Source organism: Pinus tabuliformis, chromosome X (genome assembly GCF_031772625.1).
Source record: "Pinus tabuliformis cultivar Carrire ecotype Pingquan chromosome X, CPIR1, whole genome shotgun sequence".
Taxonomy (NCBI): domain Eukaryota; kingdom Viridiplantae; phylum Streptophyta; class Pinopsida; order Pinales; family Pinaceae; genus Pinus; species Pinus tabuliformis.
The window spans coordinates 794,086,811-794,112,775 of NC_142308.1; the positions used below are offsets into that span (position 1 = coordinate 794,086,811).

Sequence of the window (25,965 nt, forward strand, 5' to 3'; positions counted from 1 at the left end):
ACAAAGGGCCAACTCCTTGTCCATCACTTTTGAGGGTCCTACTCTTCATTATGGCACCCATGGCCCTCATCAGGCCTCTTAGAGGGCCCTACGACATGCATAGATTATCATTTTACCTCTTAAGAGGCATATTTTTCCATTTGTGAGCTAGTTTGGTGGGTTTGTCACCAAAAGTTAAAATATTAGCACATTATTTTATTTTTGGGGCTTATGTAGGCCAAGGAGGCTAATTCGAACAACTCATTAGTGTATAAATACAAGTGAGATGAGTTCATTTTCTCATCATCACTTTGGATTGGATATCTTCTCTCTCTTGAGAATTTCAGAATTTTTCTTGGAGGATGAATTGGAGTTTTATGGATGAATTTTGATGTGTGGATTTGGTTTATCTTGTCTTGCAGCTTTTCTATTGTCAAAATGTGGATGGTTGGATATGTTCTATTACATATAAGTACATGCTTTAAATGCTATTCTTGTTTTACTTTGTCATATACAGTGGATTGGGAATTTTGCTACTTTTAGTGCTAATTGTTGCATGCATTTACTGTTTAAATTGTGGAATTTTGTCCCTATATACATCTCTCAATGTATGGGCCATGTAATTTGAATGTATTTTCCTAGGGATAATTCTCTTAACGAATTCATCTTGATAAGCCATCTCCTCTTTTAAGTCGAAGTATAAAAGTTGTAAGGTTGCTTCCCTTTGTCCTAGAAGGCTAGAGAGGTAGTCTTAAGGCCTCCTTGACTAAGAAACAAAGTCCTCATTCATAGTTATCATAGACTCCATTGTCCCAAGACTAAGGCACGATCTACCAAGAGGTGGTCACCCTAAATCAATCATTTTCACCTTTTCCTAGGTCTAGCCAAGTTGGGTCACCTAGGGCATCATTTTCCCGACAAAATAGCCCTCAAAAAAGTTGTATCTCCTAATGTCCCTGCACTGGTGTTTCCTCAAGGACTCTTCAAATTTTGAAGCCATTCCAATAGTGGACTTGTGAGAAAATCCAAGCCCTAGCTCCAACATCAAACTTTGCCCTGGTATCCCCAAGGCTAGTGCCTCATAGGATCAAACCAACACCTTTAAGTGAAAATCCTTTCTTTGATCCTTTCCCCCTTCCTATCTAGGTTAAGAATATCGTTGGTTGCTAAACTCTTACCTCCTAACCTAGGTTGGGTCCACTTGGTCCCATTCCTTTGAAAAGACAATTCTTCAAGAACCATCCGGGATACCAATTTCCATAAGTATTTCAGGGATTGGGAAACTCTCTCACACGTCATATTCCCTAAGCCTAACCCTCAAACCCTCCCATCCTTCTCCTAGAAGACATTGTACCTTGCTTAGAAAGCAAGCAAGCTCCATTCTTCAAACTCTTCTGGAAAGGGATTATTTGGGTCACTCTATATCCATTTGTGACTCCATATATATGGGGTCTCCTCCCATCGACGAAAGTTCATAAATAGAGCCTTAGCTAAGGTGACCATGGACCAAGTCTCCATTTGTTTCCATTGTTCTAGCGCTTGCCCTTTAGGTCCCTTGCTAGTTTGAGCGATAACATTTTGGTGTCATTCCCAAAGATGTGAAACGTCTTTTTTGTTCCCCATACAACATATTTAAATATCATTATTGGCGACAACATTGGAAGAACGAAGCCCTAGCTCTTCATTGAAATTTAACGTCGATGTTGTAGGGTGAGGCAAGCATTTTTCTAGGCATCTTTAATTTCAGCTTGGTGACTCCTACATATTTTTCATGTATGCCTCAAATAGGTTGTCTTTCTTTGATAAATTCCTGCTTTGGACATTGCCAACATCCCTGGGCATCCTAATCATGTCGCGTGAAGGATGGTACGTGGGCTGCTTGTGTTTGATGGTGATCCACTCTTTGCAATTGACCACGTAGAAAGATTTAATGCACATGCTTCAAGAGAGAAGGTTGTTCACCAAGATGTCCTTATGTTATTGTTCATGGGATCTCTTGGTGTTCATAACTCATGGCTACATGATCATGGACCTATCATCTATTGAAGAGTTCGTTGATCGCTTTCTTAGACATTTTCAAGTACACCCTACATTAAGCATCTAAGAGGAAGCCTTCATCGACCATCATCAAGACATTAAGAATCTAGGTGATGAGCAAGAAGACGAGTCCTCCTTGGGTCCACATGATGAAAATGATGATTTTGAGTACACATGTGCTGGGAAGGGTGAGTTTATAGAAAGTGAAGTTGAGACCAAGCTTACCATTCTCAAGGATATTACTCCCGATGAATCCTATTTTGCAAACCCCAAGAAAGATAATCCCATTAGCCCCTTGGAAGATGACATTGAAAATTAATTCCACATTGAAAAGGAGAAATGGGAAATTGTTGGTCCTCAATTTGATTGTGCTCCCATTTACGACACCGACAAGGAGGGTGAGGATGAGATTGGTCTTCCCTTCCCCTCAGGCATTATTTATGATGACATACCCATTAATACCCTTGGGAAGGAGAATCTTCATTTTCCTTTCCATGAAAAGGGGTGGTTGGAAGTGATCAATTTTCCTTTTATGAGACACCCAATCTTTGATACTAAAGAAATTGATAAGGCTCCTACTTCTCCTGATTATGATTCTATGTTCAAATCACTTGGGCCTTTAGATTATTATTTTGGGAAAGAAAAAACCGTTGAATACAATAATTCTTTCTCCTTTTTTCCTATTGGTCATCATCTTGGGTCTTCATCAAGTGATACCCTCACCCCTGGTCATATGATCTCAAGTAACTGTGAGCCCTTTCCCCTCTTGAGTAGAGTGTTATGGAAAAGCCCTTCATTGATGATACTTTTCCTCCTTGGACGCACCCTCAGGGTTTTGACCACTGCATAGTCTCCGCGCTCCAGTGTAATCATCATGTGCAACCTACTTGTGTTTCTCTATCTTGTCGACCTCCCTTTCCTGCTAATCATAACCCGATGAAGGCCATATGCCATGACGTAAATAATAAGGACAATGGGGGAAGTGATACGCTGGAGGTCGCCATCCATCGAAAGTTTATGAGCTTGGTTGTTGACATCTCTATGTTTTGGTTGCAAGAGAAGATCTCATGGACTAGATTACATCCTTTTCTTACCTATTCTCACATAATCATCCATATGTGGGCATCATATTTTCCCACCTCCCATCTACAACATCCTCCATGTGTTTGGGTTTGCATTCGCTTTAGGAATTGCTAAGTGAGTAATCATATAGGCAGGGATATTTATATTGACTTGATGATATGTTGGTTGCACTGGCTTTATGATTACACCTAATAATAGCTTCGTCATATACATGTTATGGTCAGATGCATTGCATGCTCATTTTCACATTAGAATTAACGTCATGATATTTCTCATGGTAGATATATGCATATTTGCATATTTAATTTTCTGCTGATTTTATGGCCTAACATATAGCATATGCGATCATGAGACGCTGCGAAAGCTTGTTGCCTCATGTTTTTGATCAATCATATGTGCAGGTGATAGGTCTATGGTAACTAAGAGGTTGTTGGAGTTCTCGTGACCTCTTGTTCATGTAGCTTCGCCCACTTCTTCGAGAGATCACATCCTAGTTGGAGTCAGATGTTACCCACCATTTTGTGGGATATATCCCTAGGACAGAATTTTTCTCCAAGATGGTCCTCAACAGGCAGCCAGTAGCCACTTGCAGCCACCAACTAGCTCATCGTGCCATTTCTCCGCCACTTGACCCAGCGATGTGGTACCTCGTCCATCTGCCATGATCGTATGTTTGAAGGTGGGCCTGCCGAACCTAAAGGTATGCCTTGGCATTTGGTAATTGAGTATTGTAGTTTGTTTATCATGAACACTTTTGGACATGGATTAATGGGGGGATTTGGCGAAAAGGATGGGCCAGGTCTGTGCCCTTGTCCCCTAGATCCCTTTTGGATATTACCTTGGATTCTAATGTCGTGGGATCTCTCTTACTAACCATTTGGCTTTAAGATTGGTATTTCAGCTCAACAAAGTGTTGTTCCGGATCCCTCCCGTCAAACCTCTCCATCAATCTCCTGGTGAACTCGGCACATGTAGTCATTGTGGAATGTCCGAGTGTAACCATCACATGGAACCACCAATCCTGGGCCTCACCATCCAAATGTAATGCTGCCACCTTGATGGCTTCTGCCTCGGACATCTGGTTGAGCTGGAAATAGATGTCCAGCTTCTCCACCCAAGACCTTGCCGAACTGTTTAATGAACCATCAAACGTAGGCAAGTGGAATCTACTAGCTCTGCGGTGGGTGTCTCCATCGTGATAATGGCAATGTCCTCTGTGATGGTTGCGGGGTCTACTATCCCGCTGGAGCTTAACAAAGTCTCTGAATGAGAGAGCATCCTTGAACTCCTGCCCATATGCCTGGTACTCTGCAAAATAATCGCCCATATGACTGGGCTCTGCCAACTGCTAGGCTCTAGCCCCCGTGTCTGCTCCTAGGAAAGTGGGCATGGTAGAGCATGTAGGGGCATGTGAGGCCATCTGCTGAGTAGTGTCACGCTGAGTGGCACCCTGCTCTGGGAAATGGTGGGATGTACCCGATCCCTCACCAACCTGGAAAATCTGTGGGTTCTCACGCTGTCTAGCCTCCACTGCTGTGAATATCTGCCCCATCACCTCGATCTGCCTCGACAGATCCTGCACTGATTTGAGGAGCATGTCCGCAAATCCCTTCCCGTCCTCATTTGCCATTGGATCCTCCTGCTCTGCGTCCACCACAGGCTCCTCTTGTCCTACGTCCACCACAGGCTCTTCCTATTTTGCGTCCACCACCGGAACACAGTCTCCCTCTCCGTAGGTGTTCTCCAACCTATGCCCAGTGTCTCTGTATCTCTTACCTCTGTAACAGATGTAGGGCTTTTCCCCCGGTGTCATAGATTGCTAGCTCCACAGACTGAGTCAGATCTATGTTCTGATACCACTGTGGTATCGCGTTTCCGAGATATCCCTCAAACCCAAGAAAACTCCAACCAAACACGTCCAAATGATATAGTGACCGAGAAACTCAAAGTGATAAAAATAACAGTAGTGCAACATATAATAATGTGAAGATGAAATATAAGCAGATACTCAAGAAATGCAGAGAGAAATGCTAAGCCATTTTATTATACTGAGTAATGGAATGAGTACAGGAGGTGATCAGAAAGATGGCACCTCGACTTGCACAAGGCAAGTGAAGAAATACACTCAGAATAGTAAAGGAATGGCCTCTCTCTCTGAACTGCATCCAAGCTGCTAGAGAAGGAATGGCCTCTCTCTCTGAACTGCATCCAAGCTGCTAGAGAACTGCCATGCTGCTATTGCTGGAAATCAAATGAGGATTTGGGGCTATTCCCCTCCTCAGAAAATGCTGAAACTCTGGAATCAGACTCTACTCAAGAAACCCAGAAAAACCCAGAAAGCCTTTCTGAAATAGCTGACCCCCGAAAATCACCCCCTTGGGGATCTACGTTGTCCCTCAAGGCTCTACGTTGCCACTGAATAGAATCCACTAAAACTCAGCCCGAAACTCTGCCAAAATCCTCCAATATGCAAGAGTTGATCCCTTGCTCAATCTCCCAGCTCTAATCCTCCACAAAACCCCCAATCCGGAACTCCCACCAAAAGAACTGTGTCCCTCTCTCTCAAGACTGCGCAGTCCTCAAATGCTCAGCTCCTCCACAATGCCAAAGATCAATCCTACTGCAAAAGACTGCTGGAAACTACCTTGCCCAAGTAGGCACTCGAAGTCCCCTGGGGCTAAGGGTGAGATCTCCGAACGGAGACACTTAATGCACTAAAAGTGTTGCAGACAGGCTAAACAGCGAGCGTGCTCCAAGTCGAAGTGACTAGCTCAAATACACATAACTGAATGACAAAATGAGGAGGCTCCTCCCTCCTTTATAGCGTTGGCCTCTCTCAATCTCAAGGCCCACCTCCTCCAACGTAGTCCCTCTCTTGCCACGTGTTCCTTTCCATATGCGCAGCCCCTCCAAGTGTTTGCGTGGGCCCCATCTCTGCGTTGTCCTTTGGCGCCCTTGGCTCCCCCTTAAGTCACAACGTTGTGCTACTAGGGAGTGACTTTATTCTAAAGGTGAGTTATGTCCCCCTTTTCCTCACCTTTTTATTTTAAATAACTATAGAAGGCAAAATTGAGCAAAATCGAATATTCCAATTAGCCATGGCTAATTAGGAATATTACATATCATCATCAAGTGATGTGTCCCTTCAATTCGGGCACTCCTTCGCATAATGGCCGAACTAGTTATCTACCTTTCCTTCCACCTTGAGATCCGGTTTTCCAATGAAGTGATCTTTAGGTAGGCCATATTCCACTGCACCATTCTGATAATATTCTCTGCTTCGACTTCACCCTTGGTGAATTTTAATAGGGATGAGGGATCCACTAATCCTTTTGTCCTTTCCCAACTGTCTTCGGTGATTTCTCTTTCACTCTTGCTTGGGCATTGTCTTCACCTCAACTCTAATACCATGTTAATTTTAGGTATGTTCTATGCTTAGAGCAATTTATTTCAATTTTCACAGTTAGCTCCATACCTTTTCCAGATTAGCAATCACATCAGCATTAAAGTAAACTGCAGATAGAAAATAAACCTAAATTGTAGAAGACAAGCCAAGACAAGAGGACACAAGATGTGGCGCTAGCCAGGGACAATCCCCAATGTGGGGAAACCCTTGATCAATTCTTCTTATATGTTCTTCAATAGTTCAGTAGAGAGAGAGAAAGATAGTACGTTTACAACAGAGGTCAACACTTTGACTTATCTAGATAAGAGCATAGATCATCTCTAAGAAGATGATACATGAGATCAGTTGAAGACATGCTACTTCAACTAATTCTCCAAGGTGACTCCTTCACCTATCATTGTGCTGCATTTCGTCATCATGCTACACCTCACCGCGCTGCACCATGTTTCACCCATCATCACTATGCTGCTTCTTATCACGCTTCATTAATCATGACTATACCCATCACTGTACTGCATTATGTGCCATTGATGCACCATGTTGCCATCCTGGCCTATGTGTTGGCTGCACCTTGCTTGCCTATTGTCCCTTGCTTGCTTGTTGTCCCTAGCATGCTTGTTGTCCTTAGCATGCTTATTGTTGCATGCTATTTGTCCCTTGAATGCTAGCTGTAACATTGCATGCTTGGTGTATTTGCTACTAAGTACCATACAACTGTCCCAATGTTAGTTAGTTGTCCCTTGCATGCTGCTCTCCTTCGAAGACAGATGCTCCGGTCGTTTCCGCAGTTCTGGCCGCTGTTGAAAATATCGGTATCGGCAAAATATCGGCGAGGGTCCAGAAAATATCTTATCAGCAATATCGACGAAAATATCGGCAAAATATTGGAAAATATTAGCAAGCATAAAAAATGCATAATATATTCATTTTTTTTCAGATTTCTAAACATATAAAGCAATAACAACATGAAATAAACACATTGGCACATAAATATAAAGAAAGCACTGATATATATGATGTCAAATAGAAATGACATATCAAAGGCGATACCAAATCCTGCTGATCCCTGATAATTGTCCATTCAAGGACTCAAATGTGGAGAACCAATACAAAATAACATCCCATATATAAAAGTATCTCATCATCATGAGTTATATGTAGCATAACAAATAAAACTAGCAGTTATCTATCTGAAATCACTGCCCTCTCCCCCTTTTACGGGAAAACATGATGGGCTGTTTGCCAAGCCTTCCCCTAGTAGTAAAAGGCCCTGACCCTACCTCTGCACCTAATGTCAAATAATGAGTGCTAGGTATGGGGCTGTGCTCTCCTATATCTATAGCAGATGGTGTTGATGTTGATGCTCCCACAGTGCCCTCCTCCTCTTCCTCTTCCTCCTCCTTCTCTTCCGAGTGTTGCTGCTCCTTCGAGTCCTCCTCCTCTTGCTGCCCCTGTTCTAATGTATCATCTACCACTGGCTCTAACCATGAAGGAGACTCCTCCAAGATGGGCTCCTTAGACTCCACCCTCCATTGAGACAATACATCAATATTGTCTAAGTTAATGGCATCTGGATCCATTGGTGATTCTATTTGCCTCACTCGAAGTCGGATGTTGTAATGCACATACACTAAATCATTGAGGCGTGCAAACTCCAACTTGTAAGAGTGTCAAAAGAACTAATGAGTCTCGACTCTTGAATCTTGACACTTGACGGTCATAAATTAAAAATTAAAAATTACAATAAGTGTAATTGCTCAACTGAACGCTGGAGCTCAAAGTTATACCTGTTGCGCTTTTTTGCGTGTATTTTCTCAAATACACTCCAATTGCGCTCACACCTTGAAGAGCTACATGTTTGACTCAAGATTCGTATGGCCAATTTCTGCAAATTTGGTGCCCTTGCACCATAGCTTCGCCACCAAATATCTACAACAAAATAATGAAATAAAAAATTCAAAAACTTAAAACATAATTAAACTTTCAAATAAAAGTTACATAATTGAATTTAAAAAAAATAGAATTATAAGTAAGGAAATTCTAAATTGAAAATTCTAATTTCTAATGAGTGATGACTTGTCACTTACGTGGCATGAAGAGGGTCCTTTCCCTAATAGCATCATCAAAGCCAAATAGGCCAACACAATCCCGATAATACTGTATTTCGCGATTGATTTTGCTACAAAGCTCAAGATCAGGTACCATCCTCTGAATATAGGAATGGAGCCCTTCCATCACCTCGCCATCAAAATCAAAGCCGCATTTGTATGAAAATGTGGGGTTGAGGAAGAGTGTTGCTGCATGAATGGGTCGATGAAGCATCCCTGTCCACCGACTATCAATCACATCCCATAACATCATCTGCCTATCAAGGCCAACAGAACCCTTGTCTACATAATAAGAACGAATGGCCTCCTTGGCCCTATCCATGCCCTCATACAAATAAGCCATTGCAGGCTTCTCCCCATCTACCAATCTGAGAACCTTTACTATAGGTTCATTAACTGAGCATGCTTCTTCTACTCCACGCCAAGATGTCTCAAAGTACACCATTTTTGCAATGGCTTTCCCGTCCTGTCTCCTGTTGTATCTACCAGTGTTGAAAATATCGGTATCGACAAAATATCAGCAAGGGTCCAAAAAATATCTTATCGGCAATATCAGCGAAAATATGGACAAATATCGGCAAGCATAAAAATGCATAATATATTCATATTTTTTTTCAGATTTCTAAACATATAAAGCAATAACAACATGAACTAAACACATTGGCACATAAATATGAATAAGGCACTAATATATATGATGTCAAATAGAAATGATACATCAAACTTCAAAGGCAATACCAAATCCTGCTGATCCCTGATAATTGTCCAATCAAGGACTCAAACAAAATAACATCACATATCTTGCTAATCCCTGATAGTGATAATTGTCCAATCAAGGACTCGAAAAAAATAACATCGCATATATAAAACTTTAGAAGTATTTCATCATCATGAGTTATAAACTTATAGGTAGCAAAAGTTGAAAACAAATAAAACTAGCAGCTATCTATCTGAGACCATTAGCCTCTCCCTAGCAGCTTTCTTTATGTCTTGTTCAGCAATTGCTTCACGAGCTCTTTGTATAACCTCTGCACTAGAAACCATACAAGGCATTACATTTGCATCATATGCAGAGAGTCTAGCCAGATGGTATTTCAATCGTGTAACCCCTCCTGAAATCTTGGTCCCACACAAGTTGCATGATATATATGCCTAATTTGCCCCACCAACAGCCTCCCCATACTCCCAGAATGGGTCCAAGGCTTTTGGCATATTTGACATTAGTAGTGAACTAATTCAAACCTAGGGCACAAAAAAAACAAAAAATTGGCATTAAACCCCCCAACACAAAATGAAAAAGTAATAAGTAATAACCACCTCATTCAAAGAAAATTACTACATTATTTGCATTTTGCAATGTAAGCGAAAAATGGCAATAAGAGGGTGCATAAGAAAGTTGAAAAAAATAATGAAGCTTGTTGTCCAAATATGGAGAAAACCCTTGCATTGGTTCATGGGCACGAAAATCATAGCAAATGGAAAGAAACAAAGAAACAAAATGTTGGTAGGCAAAGAGGCAAGCAAGCATAACCCTAAATCTATGAAAAAATCATTAACATAGGGGTTTTTAAGAACATACCTGTTAATGGAAGAAATGGAGTTTGTCTCACTATTCTTCAATCTTTGATCCACAAAAAAATCTTAGTTGGTGGTGATAATCGTTGTTTGATCCTCAAACCCTCCTTGACAACCACCACAAAACTCTTCCCCTTCCTTCTCCAACACTCATAAACAAAAATGAAGAAAGAAAAACCAATTTTTCCTTTTTTTCTAGATGCGGAAAACACGCCCGGCAATATTTTATATCATCTCGCAATATTTTGCCGATATATCACTGATATCTCGGAAATATCGTGATATTTTCGAGAGCCAAAAATATCGCGATATTTTCTTGGCGATATTTCGGCTCGCTGAAAATATCGCGATATTTATGCTATTCGGCGATATTTCGCCGATACTATCTTCACTGGTATCTACAATTACGCCAGTCATCAGACACAAACATTTGCTTCAACTCGAACTAACATCGAAGCAAAGACTGAAGAGTAATAAAGTTTGTGGTAAAACGTGTGATCGCAGGATGCCGCAACTCCTTGTTTCTAGTGAACCTCCTCATGAGGCTAAGAACAAAAGCATGGTTATAAATAAACTTGGGGATGCTCCTAGCCATATCAACCGCCTCCTTGATGAAGGAGAGTTTCCCCATATCCTCAAGCAACACGGAGTCCAGAACAATGTGGGATGCCTCTCCATAAGCATCTTGTCGGCAGACACATAATTAGCTACATTGTCTGTTATGACTTGCACCACATTCTGCACACCAATCTCCCGAATGAACCCATCTAACAACTCACATATCGTTGTTGCATCTTTGATATGTTCTGATGCATCCAACGATTTAATAAACACGGTACCTTTAGGACAATGTACCAAGAAATTTAGAAGGGTCCTAGCCTTCCTATCTGTCCAACCATCAGACATCATTATGCATCCAGTAACTTCCCATGTCTTTTTCAACTCTGCCAATCTAGAGTTGATGTCCTGCTTTTCTTCTTGAAGAATTGGGCCCCGCAACTCCTCATATGTAGCACGTTTGTACCCTGGGCTCACAACATCAATAGCATCACACATTGGTTGCCAAAATGGATTGGTTTTGATGATGCTGAGAGGTAAGTCGCTCCAGAAAATACACCTCTCCATGACTCTATTTGCTTCTTGCTTCTCCTTTTTTTTAACAAACGATTTTATGCCAAGTTTGTGCTCCATGTCCTATTCATGGAACAAAAAATGATGACCTCGCACTAGCAGTAGCAGGTGATGATGTGCCAGCTGTCGAGCCCCTCCCACTACCCTCAACATCAAAATCAGGAGAAGATATCTTGAAAGATCTACCTGCACGTTCAGCGTTGCTTCTTTCTGTCTCTTCCTTCTTTCTATCTTTTTCATCAATTGCCTCAAGAGTAAATTGTACAAATCCCAACATCATGTTCACTGAGTCTAGCCAGATGGTATTTCAGTTGTGTAACCCCACCTGTCATCCTAGTCCCACAAAATTTGCATGTAAAATATGCCCGATTTGTCCCACCATCAGGGTTCCCATACTCCCAAAATAAGTCCAAGGCTTTTGGCATATTTGAATTTTTTAGTGGGCTAACTCAAACCTAGGGCACCAAAAAAAAAATGGAATTAATAACTTAATAAGTAATAACCACATCAATTTACAAAACAGTTTTTTTGCTACATTATTTGCAATTTTGCAATGTGAATTCAATGAAAAACCATAAATGACAATAAGAGGGTGTATTTGAAAGTTAAAAAAAAATGAAGTTTGCTCTCCAAATATGGAGAAAATTTAAAAACTTAAAACCCTTGCATTTGCTCATGGGCATGAAAATCTTTTCAAATGGAAAAAAATCAAGCAAAATGATTGTAGGGAAATAGGCAAGCAAGAGCAATCCTAAAACTAACAAAAAATTCATTAACATAGGGGTTTATTTGAACATACCTGTTAATGGAATGAAATTGTCTCACTGTTCTTCAAGCTTAGATCAACGAAATCTTTGTTGTTGGTGGCGATAATAGCTACGCAACGCTCAAACCCTCCTTGGCTGCAAGCACATAGCTCTCCCCTTCCTTCTCCGGCAATCAGAAATGAAAATGATTGGAAAAAACCAAAATCGGACTTTTATAACCCACGTGGAATTTTTTGACAGTCGCTGGGCGATTTTTTGAATCGTCGCACAATATTTTGCCGAAATATCACCGATATCTCGAAATTATCACGATACTTTCGGGAGCAAAAAATATCGCGATATTTTCTCGGCGATATTTCGTCTCGCCGAAAATATCGCGATATTTATGAAAATCGCCGATATTTTGGCAATATTATATACACTGGTTCTGGCAGTTCCGGCTGTTCCCAACAGTTTCGACAATTCCCGGCAGTTCCGGCTTTTTCGACAGCTCCGAATTTTTCGGCAGTTCCAGCTTTTTCGACAGTTTCGGTAGTTATGGCAGTTCCGACTTTTCCAACTTTTCTGGCAGTTCCGGTTTTTCCAACATTTCCAGCTTTTTCGGCTTTTCCGGCAGTTCCGGTTTTTCCAACATTTCCAGCTTTTTCGGCTTTTCCGGCAGTTCCGGCAATTTCGGCTTTTCCGACAGTTCCGGCTTTTCCGGCAATTCCGGCTTTTCTGGATTTTCTGGCAATTCCGACTTTTCCAACATTTCCGGCTTTTCTGGTAGTTTCAAATTTTCCGGCTTTTCCAGAAGTTCCGCTTTCTGCCCTCTGGATCAGGGCAACATTATTCCCTAGGATCTATCCTCCTACTAAAACCCAAGGACAAGTAGAGAGAGGAAGAAATCCCAAGGGTGTTGAAATGACTCGAAGGCCACCTCTATTTATACTAAAACGTTGAGCACATGTGGGTTTTATTTGGTTGCTGGCCGACCTTGACGAATTGTCTTATAACGCAAATAAATTCATAACTCCATGAATACTTATCGGAATCAGATGATCTTTAGATCAATCATACACCTCTCGATGAGAGGGATCCAAGAAAAATATCAACTACCATAAATAAGATGACCCACATGGAGTTTGGCCCTAGTTGCCAATTTTAACAATTCAGTTACCTACTTCTCGGTAACTGAGTTGCAGTGCAATAGTTAGCAATGGCAGTGCTAAGGGCAACATGGGCAGCATATTGAGAGGGAGTTGCAGTAAAGATGTAGCAGTGGCAGTGGCAGTGGCAGTGTCATGGGCAACAATACAGGAAGCAGCAGTGCAGTGGATGTAGAGCAGCAGGCCCAACATCAACACAGGGGTGCGGAGGATCAGTGTGATGTTTCAGTGATGGAGCATTACTAGAGCACATTCCTTGCTAAGACGAAGTGTTGATTTGTGGTAGCATCAGATGTGCTCTAGCCATGAAAAATGGTGGAGAGGCTAAGGCACATAAGATCTCCAAAACCCAGAAATTGTTTGAGGAAATTCCACTCGGATGGAGAGATATTAAAATAATTAATATTTTTAATGGGGTCCTAAGTATAAACTTAGGAAAATTAAAATATTAGTGTGTATTAATATAATTTTGGGTTAGAAGGTTCCAAGAGACGAGGATCAAGCCAAATCTAATCTTAGTCGTTGATTAGGGACTTAATCTCGGCTAACTCAACAAGTATAAGAGGAGGCTTGAGGATCAGTTGGAGACACACCAAATTGATCAATCAGTTCGATTTTCTAGAGTGGAGTTTGCTGAGAGAATCGAACTAGTGATCTATTGTAGTGAAGGGCAGTTCGTCAAAAGACCGAGAATACATAGCAGAGAGGCAGAGATAGTGCCAGAGAGACAACGTAGAGCTTGGGAAGGTTGCCGCAGAGGCAGCTGGGACTAATGCAGAGGCTGAGGAGGCCAACGTGCATGACGCAGAGGGAAAGATGGCTGACGCAAAGGCAACAGTAGCTACACAAAGGGCTTGAGGGCTGACGCAGAGGCAGCAATAGCTACGCAGAGGCTAGCAGAGCTGGCACAGGGCCAAGAGGCAGCGTTGGAAATTTTCTTGGGGCAGACTAGAGCTGAGAGGGTGACGCAGTCCCTGGAGAGTGACGTAGAGCAGTGGATAAGCTTGGAGCAGCGTTCGTTGTCCAGCTAAGGAGTTGTCGTAGTTGCTCTGGGATTGATCATCCAGTGGTTGATTAGCCGGAATATGTCTCCGAGGAGAGATACTTCTTCCAAGGAAATTCTTTGAAGGGTGAGCCATTTTTGGCACCCTAGTTGTATTCAGAAACTGCATAATAATAAGACCCCCATATCTGCTGCCCCAGTTTTCCCGCATTGAGTTTTTCAGGGGACGTTTGTCCAAAAATAATGGTGTCCCTTGTATGATTGTCTCAGTTATTTCAGTTGTTGATCTGTATGTGTTAACATTGCATTTCGGTTTATTTCGGTATTTATATTTATAAATAACTTGTTAATGGAAAGAACAAGTAGGAGATAATAAACCAGATAATGCAGTAGGGATTTCTAATGTGTCGGACTTAGAAATTTCAACACTTAGCTGCGCTAGTAGTTATCCTAGACAGAGGAATTGAGATTTGAGTGACAACAACTCAACTCGAGACTTTCCCCCAAGGCCACACCAAGTGGAGTTAAATATTTTCTCCACGATAATCCCAGGTGTGGATTCAGGCGACAACAAGGCTGACATGAAAGTCTTCTTGCAGCAAACTTGAAGGTCAAGCTGAGCCGACTTGTAGATGACCAAAAATTAATTTCTTCTTGTTTGCAATGAAAAATGCCAACCTTAGCTACATTATTTTTCAACATATTTTAGTTGCTTCAACCTCCAGGGCAATGTTTCTAGGCCCAACCCAGATATGTGGATAAGGGGAGGGGGTGTGCCAGTGCCCTGTGGACTCAGTGGTCATGTGGACTCAGAGAAGAAAGAGCTGAAATAGGGCTCATAATGTGTGGAGGGGAGTGAAAAATATGGAATGGGGAAACAAGACAACACTGCCAAAACTGAAGTTTCCCAAGTAGTGCCCTTCCTAAAGCCATAAGCCAATAGGGGAGATCCAACAGGACTAGAATTGAAGATTAACCCTCTTTTTAAGGTGAGAAAACAAAACCATGGTCAAAGCCTTTTCTTCTAACAAGTCACCCAATAATCCATGCCCAAAATGTCCAAATGAAAAACAAGCATAAGCACCCGATTGCATAATGAAAAACATACCTTTTGGGTCAGATTATCCACCTTCTAACATGTGCTCTTCACAAATGGGCATGGCAACGTACAACTGATGCAGGTGGCAAAGATAAAGTGTCACATCACATCGGCTACAAGGTGGTTGTGTAATGACCCAGTTGAATCTATAAGCAAAAGGGTATTAGCATGCATATGATAACTACATATGCATACATCGCATGCCTTGCACTAGTATACTTATTAAATAATTAGGAAAAATGTTTAAATGAATGAAAAAGGGGCCCTAAATTATTGAGAAGGGAGTTATTACCTAAAATTTGACACTCAAAATATACATATTAAATACTTCGTACTTATAAGGTTGTTAAATACAATTTACAAGTCCAACCATTCTAATGTAAATACTAAATATTGATCACTATAGCATTAAAGTTATAAGTTAATTATTGTTGATATATATATATATATAAGTTAAAATTACTAAATTAATATAAAAACATTTGATATATATGTATAACTATTCATTTTTTTATATTATAGTTAAATTTTATAAAAGTTAAAATTATTAAGTTTAAACATGACAAAAATATCAAAATATATACATGCATACCCTCACCTCCTGGTTACACGTAAAGCTAATAACTGTCAAATAAAATCTTATGAGGGCAGCAGAAGAGGGTGGTGAGTCTGGTGACCATCTAGGAAGGGTACTTATCCCGAGTACGCAGAGACACCAGGGAGGGGGTTTTTGGAGGTAAGAAAGAGTAGAAGGTGAACAGGAAGGAGAACAGAGACCTGAATCAGAACTGGAGATTTGAATCAAAACTTGAGATTTGAGCTGGGTACCAAGGATTGTACCCAGTGTGGTAGGGAGGACTTGGTCATTTGGTAACAGGAGCGAATTTAGAGTGACGACAGCCTAGGATCGACATCAAAAGCGAAAGCTAGGTATGTATAATGAATTTAATTGGTAAATCCTGCCCCTAAATTTCACTGTTTGTATTGTTAGAATTAAAAATTTTCCTAATTTGGTCAATTTGGAACCCTATAGGTTGTCAGGTGCTGCTGGCTGTTGGCTGGAAAAAGATGATAGGAGAAAAGTTCTCCCAGGGTTCCCCACTTTTGCTGGGTAACAGGTACCACGTTAATTTCTTTAAACCCAATTACAAATTTATTGTCTTAACAAATAATCATAGATCTGAAATAAAGAAAGCTTTCTAATCTAATTTGTAACAATAAATATTCCGGGTTTTTAACCAAATAAACAACAAAAGAAAAAAAATACTCGAAACCAATCACATGCAATAGAGAATAACACAAATATACCACGGAAACCCCAATATGAAGAAAACCAGCAATCGTTGGATTTCTTATTCAGCTTCAGGAGAAATATTTTCTTACAATGACACAAGAATTTGCTCTGGAAAATACACAACAAAATATCCCATCCCTCTCTCACTCAACTCTTGTATGACCCACACGCGCAGCCTAGCAGAAAAATTCTTCATACAGAGAAACTCGGTTTCTCAGCCAAAGAGAAAATTCGGCCTCTCTACTGATCTCACTCTAGCTAGCTAGATCTAGCCTTTTCTCACTCTTGCTGCCAAAGACTACACTCCACTGAATCCCCAACATATGCCAAATTGAATGTACATCTCCTTTGGCTCGAACCTCCTATTAAAAAGATTAAACCTTAATCTCAAGCGAAATTTCTAATCTCAACGGTTGAGATTAGATCTTGACTCATTGAGATCAACAACTATGACTTAATCTGTCATTGACTTATTTTCTCTTTTACAGAAAGGTACCCAACAGTCAAATTGAATTGCCGTCTAAAGTCTTGACTTAGGAAATTCATTAATTAACAGTTGTAGGAGATAATTAAGGTGACTCTCCGCATGTCATGCCACCTGATCCATGCAGAATCACCTTCCAAGCTACAATCTCAACATGACAAAAAATTGATCATACAACAATTTGCAGGTGGTGGATGGAACTGTATGGTAGTAGCAGTGTGTGGATTACAAATGACAAAGTACAGCTGAGATAAAAGTATTGACTTTGCAGACAGTAAGTACGAATCTGTGAAGAGTTTCTGCATGCAGATTTGTACCAAACAGCACATGAAGGAATTAATCCAAAAGCTAGGCCAAGACTTTGGCTCTGATACCAATGTAATAAACAGACCCTGTTTATCACTGATTTACAGAAGTACACTTCTGCAAATATAGAAAAAGTTTATATTGAATAATAGATAATTGATAAGATGATTACAATGAGTCTCGTGACAGTGTACTTATATGCAATGACTAGTCATGGGGGTAAGAGGTGTGTCATTTGACCTTTCCTTCATCTACTTAATATTATTAGTATTTATCACTGTTGATAATATCGGCGATATTCGAAAATATCGCAATATTTTCGGCAAAACGATATATCACTGAGGAACATATTGGCAAATATCGGAAAAATATCACGATATTTTGAAAATATCGACAAAATATCGGCTATATTTAAAAATTTGAAAAAATTATTTTTTATGCTTGCCGAAATTTTCGCCGATATTGCCGATAAGGAATTTTCTGGACCCTCGGCGATATTTTGCCGATACCGATATTTTCAACACTAGTATTTATTATATTATTATTTATGGTATTTATTACATTGTTTTTTTCCTTGGATACAATTTAAAAATTCAAATATGGATTTTACTTTTGAATTTTAGTCTGGAGGAGCCAATACAAAGGGTTAAGAGAAACGTACAATATTGTTTTCAGGAAATCCCCAATAGAATCCTTGTATTGCAACAACAAATAGGTTGCAGGCAACCAGAACATATATAATCAAGGCATTAATTCCCATCCATTCCAGTACCATTGTGAGACGCCTGTATTCATATACATCAACCTGCAGAAGAATAACATCCATCGATTAAGTCATCAATTCTGCACTCATTAAATGCATTAACGACTCTAATGAAATCCAGAACAAGCCCCATAATTTTGAATAGTGATACTACATGTTTGCTGTTTGTGTACAAGTTTTAAAAAATATACACGTTGCAACAGATTCCGGCAATTTTCCTGTATATTTGCACCAGATGTCAATGTATCAGTGGTAAATATTCAGAATGCATCCTCAGCGGTGAATTATGTAAACAGATGTTTCTTAGAGTTTGCATCTTTAAAGCCAGATTGTATATTTTCACACTGAAACTGAAGGTGAACACAACCTTCTTGAAAACGTTGGTTAAAGAAACTTCATTTACAAGATAAACGAGATGATTTAAATTTTGGAGAATAAAAAGGTCAGGTAACAATGCAAAATATAAATAATATAAGATCTCATAGGTGATATGAAAAAGGGGCTACTCACCCAAAGAAAAGTAGCATAGCATTTCTATTGATCATCTTTATCATATGTTGTATACTTATGAAAACATCTATTGATCATCTTTATCATATGTTGGATCACTATGAAAACTTAAAAGATAAAAGAGTGAACTTTCAAAATTCAGTATTGAATGCATGTTCCAAGTTGTTTCCTTGCTTGGTAGGAATTAAAGCAGCAGTGGTAGATAAGCCCTTCCACATTTCAGGGATGGTAGATTTGGAAGTCAATGTATTCCTATATTTCTTAATCTAGATCTCATATTGCAATGTAAAGCATCAAGAATAACATATCCTATTTCGAATTGATTTGAAATGCTCTTAGACAAGCCTCAGAGAAGAAATGTTATTTGTCTTCCACCTTTACCACCAAAAATTCATCCAAGCTCAATTTTAGTTAATCTCCCATTACCCAAGTAACAAGACACATCCAAACAAGGGCCATGTCCTGTATCCCATATCTCGGACAATAATATGTGAGGGCATGTGTCCAATACGTGTTTTCCACGTGTCCTTCAAATAGGACATGTGCCCTCAAAATGTCTCAAAAATCAGACACATGTCTCCCATGAAAGTGACCCATGGCCCACAAAATCACACTTTTGCTTTCAGTTTTGGTCATTTCACTCAGCAACTTGGAGGTGTGAAACGATTTGGAATGCAACTGAGGGTTATTGTGCAGTGCCAGAAGAGATTCCAAGTGTTCAGCAAGTGGATTTGTCAACCAGTTTTCAGGTTTTTTTCCTACAGCAGTCCACTGTCTTCCTCATTTCACAGAAATCATGGCTCAATCATCAAGGGCAGCTGGAATAGTTCAAAAGAAAGAGAGGAATGCCCCCACTGATGTTGTCACCCCTCCATTTTCTTCAGGGCGTGCTAGTGCTCCATTTGCTGGAAGTGGGGCCACAATAGCAGCTTCAAATGCTGAAAAAAACACTGTTTTAGCAAAACAGCAGCTCAAGAGCAAAAGCATCCATTTTGGAACAATGCTACAAGAAAGCAAGGGTCTGGGGCCAAACTAAAGTGAGGAGGGAATGTTATTGGACCTGTAATTTTTTCCATAAACAGTTTAAGAACACTTCCAAGTTAAGGGCCATTTGTAGGGCACACCTTCTGGACTTGGAGCATCACTTACTTCCATGTTAAGGGCCATTTGTAGGGCACACCTTCTGGACTTGGGGCATCACTTACTTCCAAGTTAAGGGCCATTTGTAGGGCACACCTTCTGGACTTGGAGCATGTCCAACAGTGAGTGTATCCAAATGAAAAGAACTAGAAAGAGAGACCAATCTTGACTTGGAGATAGTGCTGATAGTGTCTAGGAAAACCAAGAATGATGATCCTCTTCAATTCTTGAGGAAATCATCTAGCAATTATCCATTTGGGACTGGGAGTACATCTCAAGCAACAAAAAATAGAGAAGCCAGTCCAATGGACAAGATACTTCAGCGAGAGAGGCGAGATGAGATAGATCTTACCATTGGGCTTTTTTTCTATCACAGCTTCATGTCATTAATGTTGCACGACCACCTTTGTTTTTTAAGATGTGTCGAGCTCTAGCTCAAGGGGCTCCACTATGGTACATACCTCCAAATTCAGAAAATAGTAGAACCATATTGTTGGTTAAGGAAAATAAGAATATGGATAAAATGCTAGAGAAAGGGCCTGGGGCCAAACTAAAGTGAGGAGGGAATGTTATTGGACCTGTAATTTTTGCCATAATCAGTTTAAGAACACCTACTTCCAAGTTATGGGTCATTTGTAGGGCACATCTTGTGGACTTGGAGCATGTCCAATAGTGAGTGCATACAAATGAAAAAACTAGAAAGAGAGGCCAATGTTAACTTGGGGATAGCGTCGGCAGTGTCTAGGAAAACCAGGAATGACGATCCTCTTCAATTCTTGAGGAAATCATCTAGCAATTATCCATTTCGGATTGGGAGTGCATCTCAATCAACCAAAAAGAGGGAAGCCAGTCCAATGGACAAGATACTTCAGCGAGAGGGGCGAGATGAGAATGATCTTATTGTTGGGATTTTTTCTATCTCAACTTCATCTCATTAATGTTGCATGACCACCTTTATTTATTGAGATGTGTCGAGCTCTAGCTTAAGGGGCTCCACTATTGGAAAATCACAATGTGGCAACTATTAATTCAGATTTTCCTTTACCCTTAATACTTGCTTGTGAATCTTATTTATCTTCTTGTGTTTCTTTATTCGATTTTTTCATCAAACAGATATCAAGATCAAAACAGTAAATACAATGGACACAGATATTAGGCTCCAAGCCAGGGAAAAACCCCTCCAAGAAGAAAACCCAGAAAAATTCCTCTTCTTATAGAATTTGCTTCAAATGAGACAACAAAGACCCAAACTCTAGACCAAGTCCTCCTCCAAGTAACAAGTCAGCCCTTCAAGAAACCCTTTCAAGTAGATAAGATCAACAAGGCTTGATCCTGCTTCAACCATCTTCCAACTACAACACTGACCTTGCAACTTCGGCCTTGTAGCAGTTGCAGAAACCCTAATCTAGCATTTCAAGAAATCCTCCTTTGAGCAAGACAAATCCATTCAAGGTATACGAGGTCAACATAGAATATATGTTCTTCTAACAACTTGATACTGCAACTTGTTAGTTTTTGGTAGCATCGGATGTGCTCTAGCCATGAAAATTGATGGAGAGGCTAAGGCACATGAGTTCTCAAGAACCCAAAAACCGTTTGGTGAAATTCCACCTAGATTATATATTATTAAAATAATTAATATTTTTAATGAGGTTCCTATGTCTAAAATTAGGAAAATTAAAGTATTAATGGGTATTAATCAAAATATGGGTGAGAATGATCTACAAGGTGAATCAAGTCAAGTTTTAATCTTAGCCGTTGATTAGAGACTTAATCTCAGTCATTGAAGTGTCAACGAGAAAAGTATAAGAAGGAGGCTTGGGGTTCATTTAGAAAAACACATACACAAAACGAATTGATTTGGAGTTCGATTTCTGTGGCTAAGACGCCGAGAATTCGAACTGAGTGATCATTCTGCAGCAAAGGGGCAGGGATAGTTCGAGAATACTGGACATAGAGGCGGAGAGCCACTAGTGGAGGTAGCGCAACATCTAGAAGGACTGACGTTGGGCCAGTCTAGGCCCACGCAACCTTGACGCAGAGCCAAAAGTGTCAGCGCAGAAGTGAAGCTGTCGTCACGCAGAAAGTCAGAAACTGTCGGGGAACTGCCAGAACAACCGGGAAGGTTGACGCAGAAGGAGGAAGAGACAACGCAGGGCTGACGCAGGGTTAGCATAGAGATAGTTAGGGTTAGCCAATTTTGTTGCCAGATCAGTCAGAATTTGTCGAGTGAAGTGAGATAAAACTCAATTTTCCACCATTATATTTTTTCTGTCAGTGGATTGTCGGGAGGACATCCAACATTGTATTCAGAACTACTGCTTAATAATAGAAAACCCTCAGTGTTGTTGCACCGGTTTTCCTGCATTGGGTTTCTCCGGGCACTATTTTGTCCAAAAATAACTGTCTTATGTATCTTGTTCTTTGTTCAGTTTCTTGTTTCATGTAATCAAATTTAAAGTAGTGTAGGTTGCGGAAGTAATTTACTTCAGTATTCAGAAAATAACTTGATAATGTATATTAAAATCAAGAAGGAGAAGTAATTTGCTGCAGTCAAGGTTCCTTGCGGATAGGAATTTTCACATGGAATCGGAGCATTGATTTTGAAACAGGAAGAGCAGATTCAGGGCTGGGCAGAGAGGCCAATAGATGCATTTGGCAGCAATTCGAATTACCTTGAAGCGATTGCATAGTCCTTGCTGGGAAAGCAGAGATTCCAAGGAAATCTCTCTCTGAGAGAGTCAATAGAGAGGTATGATTTCTAGTTCGTGAGTTTGCAGAAGCAGAGGGAGTGACGCAGAGCCTTAGCGCATTGCTTGAAGGGCGCAATTTCTGTCGGGGAAGAAATCCGTCGAAAAAGAGCGAAGACACATAGAAGGGGAATTTTCTCCTCAGAGAACTTTTCTCGCCAAAAGTTCAAATTTTTCACTTGTCGAGCAGCAGACTAGTGCTGAACAGTGACTAGAGGAGTCAGTTCAACAGTTTGGGTGAGATGGCATCACATGGGCTCAAAGATCAGAATAGGTTGGAAGGAGCTTTCAACTATGTCATATGGAAGACCAAAATCTTAGTTGGTTTGGAGGGATACGATCTCAAAGTCTATGTCAAGAGTGTTGTGGTTGTTCCCGCTGACAATGATCAGAAGAAGAAGTGGGAAGCTTTGTCTTCACTGTATGAAGGTTCTTCTGAACAGCGGAAGATGTACCTAGAACAAAAGTTCCAGCGGACATTGATGCACAAGGGAGAAGAGGTTAACTCCTATCTTCAACGTCTTCAGGACACTAGAGACCAGCTTGCTGCAGTGGGGTCTACTCCTCAATCTACCGCGATGGTAAGGACGGCCCTGAATGGAGTCTCGAATGAATGGAAAGTCTTCGTCCAAAGTATATTGGGTAGGGAAAGACTACCTTCATGGGAGGAGATGTGAGCAACCCTTCAACAGGAGGAATTAAGGAGGGATCTACTTAAGGTCAACCTCAATGGCAGTAGTGGGAGTGGCACGAAGACCAAGGAGGAGGAGGAGAACACAACTCTAGCATCAAAGGGATAGCAGAAGCAGAAGTAGAAGAAGGACATTTCGAAGGTGAAATGTTTCAGATGTGGCGAGATGGGCCACTTTGCATCCCAATGTCCTTTGAAGCAAAAGGATAAGCATGAGAAAGATGATCCTAAGGCTGCTCCAACAAAAATTGACGAAATGGGGCCACACATCTCCAGGAGGGAAATGGGGCGATATTGAGTTGTAGTCGAGAGGACTACATGTAGGCAGGATCCTTGAGGAGTCCACCTCGTGGATCAATTCCTTGCTCCGGGAACCCGAGATTCAGCAGTAGTGAGATGGACTTAGTGTCAAATGATGCAGTGGATTGTTTGGAGAGACCAATGCAGTAGCCTGAGACCAGGCACTGATCAACGTAGAGCAAGGTTCGCAACAGTGCAGAGGTCAGCAACAGCGCAAAAGATTCAAAGGGTCAGAGACTAGTAGCAGTTAGATTCCAACATTCATGGTATTATGTTGAACACAGTTAGTTTAGAAATTTTGGATGTTTTTCCATTGTTGAGCAACAACAATTGGAAAATGATGCAGTGCAGAGCTAGCAGTGGTAGTGTTAGCAGTAGATGCAAAGGGAGTTGTAGTATAGATGCAGCAGTGGTAGTTTCAATGTCATGGGAAGCAGTATAGTAGCAACAACAAAACAATGTTGGTGGCAGCAAAGCGGAAAGGAGATGCTTCAGAAACAGAGCAACATGCAATTGGACATTGTTGCTAAAGCACATTCCTCGCTAAGAGGGACTGTTAGTTTTTGGTAGCGTCGGATGTGCTCTAGCCATGAAAATTGGTGGAGAGGTTAAGGCACATGAGTCCCAAAGAACCCAGAAACCATTTGGTGAAATTCCATCGGATTGTATTTTATTAAAATAATTAATATTTTTAACGAGGTTCCTAAGTCTAAACTTAGGAAAATTAAAGTATTAATTGGTATTAATCAAAATATGGATGAGAATGATCTAGAAGGCGGATCAAGTCAAATTTTAATCTTAGCTGTTGATTAGAAACTTAATCTCGACCGTTTAAGTCTCAACGAGAAAAGTATAAGGAGGTTTGGGGTTCATTTAGAAACACACACACAGAACGAATTGATCTGGAGTTCGATTTTTGGGGCTATGACGCTGAGAATTCGAACTGAGTGATCATTTTGCAGTAGAGGGGCAGGGATAGTTCGAGAATACTAGACAAAGAGGCAGAGAGCCACTAGTGGAGGTAGCACAACATCTAGAAGGACAGACGTTGGGCCAGTCTGGGCCCACGTAGTTTATCATTGAATATTTCCATTAGGAATATTACAAAATGTCACATTTGAAGCAATAGATTTAAGTGCTAAATTCAAATAATGAACAATGTAAGGTGTCCAAAATATTTCCAATTACTTGCGACGAGAGGCACTCTATAGCCCAATATAGAGGAGATGTGTAGGTGTACCGTGTAATGTAAGAAAGTTTGTCAACATTTTTACATGTCGGCTTAATATGTAGAATTTATATTAATATGTCCAATTTATAATACGTAAAAGATTGGTGAACATTTACATGTCAATTAAAAGTAAGATAGAGCCTCCATCCTTCATATGAATAGGTTTACAAGCAATTTTCTAAGCCATATGGCTTCGCACGAAGCTATCCTAGAGGCCATATATTCTGCATCGGCTAAGCTCAAAGCTATGGATTTTTGTTTCCCACTGCACCAGGAGCTCATTTCCCATCCAATGTTGAAATAATACCTAGAGGTACTTTTCCGATCTACTGAACTTCCAGCCCAATCCGCATCAGTAAACCCACTTAGTCTGATATCATTGCTTCTGGTGTATAAGAGTCCATACTCGACTGTTCCCTATATATATCTGAGAACATGTTTGGCTGCTTCCCAGTGCGCCCTCTTCGGTTCCACCATGAACTGATTGAGGGTGTTGATAGCATAACAAATGTCTGGAGTGGTATTGACCAGATACATCAGGGGCCCTATGAGCTGCTTGTATAAGGTGGGATCAACATCCTTATCTTTTGATGCATCAATTTTCTTCCAATTGGTGATCATTGGAGTAGCCATACACCTACAGTCCTGCATCAATTTTCTTCCACGGAAGATCTCCCCCTTCTGCTGCCAAACTTCCAACCCCAGGAAATAATGCTTCTGTCCCAAATCCTTCATGTCGAATTTTGTGGCTAGATTCTTCCTGCAGTCCTCGATGAGCCTAGATGATCCTGTTAGGAAGAGATCATCCACATATAATACCAGGATTAGAGGCTCATTCTCTACAACCAAATAGTAGAGATTTGGATCTGCGTCACTCTTGACGAACCCCGTCTTCTGCAAGTAGCCATCAATTTGACCATACCATGCTGTAGGTGTCTGTTTGAGCCAGTGATGCGAAAATCGCGATAAAATCACGATTTTTTCGGAAAATCATGATTTTCAGTTTTCACTGATTTTATTGCCCATTTTTTAAACGATTTTTTTCCGTGATTTTTTCTAGGTGTCCATTCAAGCCAATGATGCGAAAATCACGATTTTATCGGAAAATCACAATTTTCAATTTTCACCAATTTTATTGCCCGTTTTTTAAACGACTTTTT

The 25,965-nt window shown here is 40.5% G+C and overlaps 2 protein-coding genes across 3 annotated transcripts in view; both read right to left on the reverse strand.

The window, feature by feature from the left end:
- The window catches only part of LOC149142210 (uncharacterized), a 402,089-nt gene that overhangs the window by 27,699 nt on the left and 348,425 nt on the right, over positions 1–25,965 (reverse strand). For both annotated transcript variants that reach the window (XM_089452873.1, XM_089452872.1), the window contains exon 12: positions 18,082–18,225. In XM_089452873.1, coding sequence (XP_089308999.1) covers positions 18,082–18,225 — 144 coding nt within the window. The remainder of the gene's footprint in view (positions 1–18,081; positions 18,226–25,965) is intronic.
- LOC149142211 (uncharacterized) lies at positions 8,244–9,089 on the reverse strand. The gene is made up of 2 exons (XM_089448522.1): positions 8,593–9,089; positions 8,244–8,434 (listed from the first exon to the last, which is right to left on the reverse strand). The coding sequence occupies exons 1-2, from the start codon at positions 9,056–9,058 to the stop codon at positions 8,244–8,246; spliced, it is 657 nt and encodes a 218-aa protein (XP_089304648.1). The 5' UTR covers positions 9,059–9,089.

What these genes read in the sequence shown, in the direction of transcription:
- LOC149142211 (XM_089448522.1), bottom strand. Translation starts at nt 9,058, where the DNA reads ATGGTGTACTTTGAGACATCTTGGCGTGGAGTAGAAGAAGCATGCTCA. An exon ending in AAGGACCCTCTTCATGCCAC is followed by an intron (nt 8,435 to 8,592) that starts GTAAGTGACAAG and finishes ATTTTGTTGTAG; the next exon opens with ATATTTGGTGGCGAAGCTAT.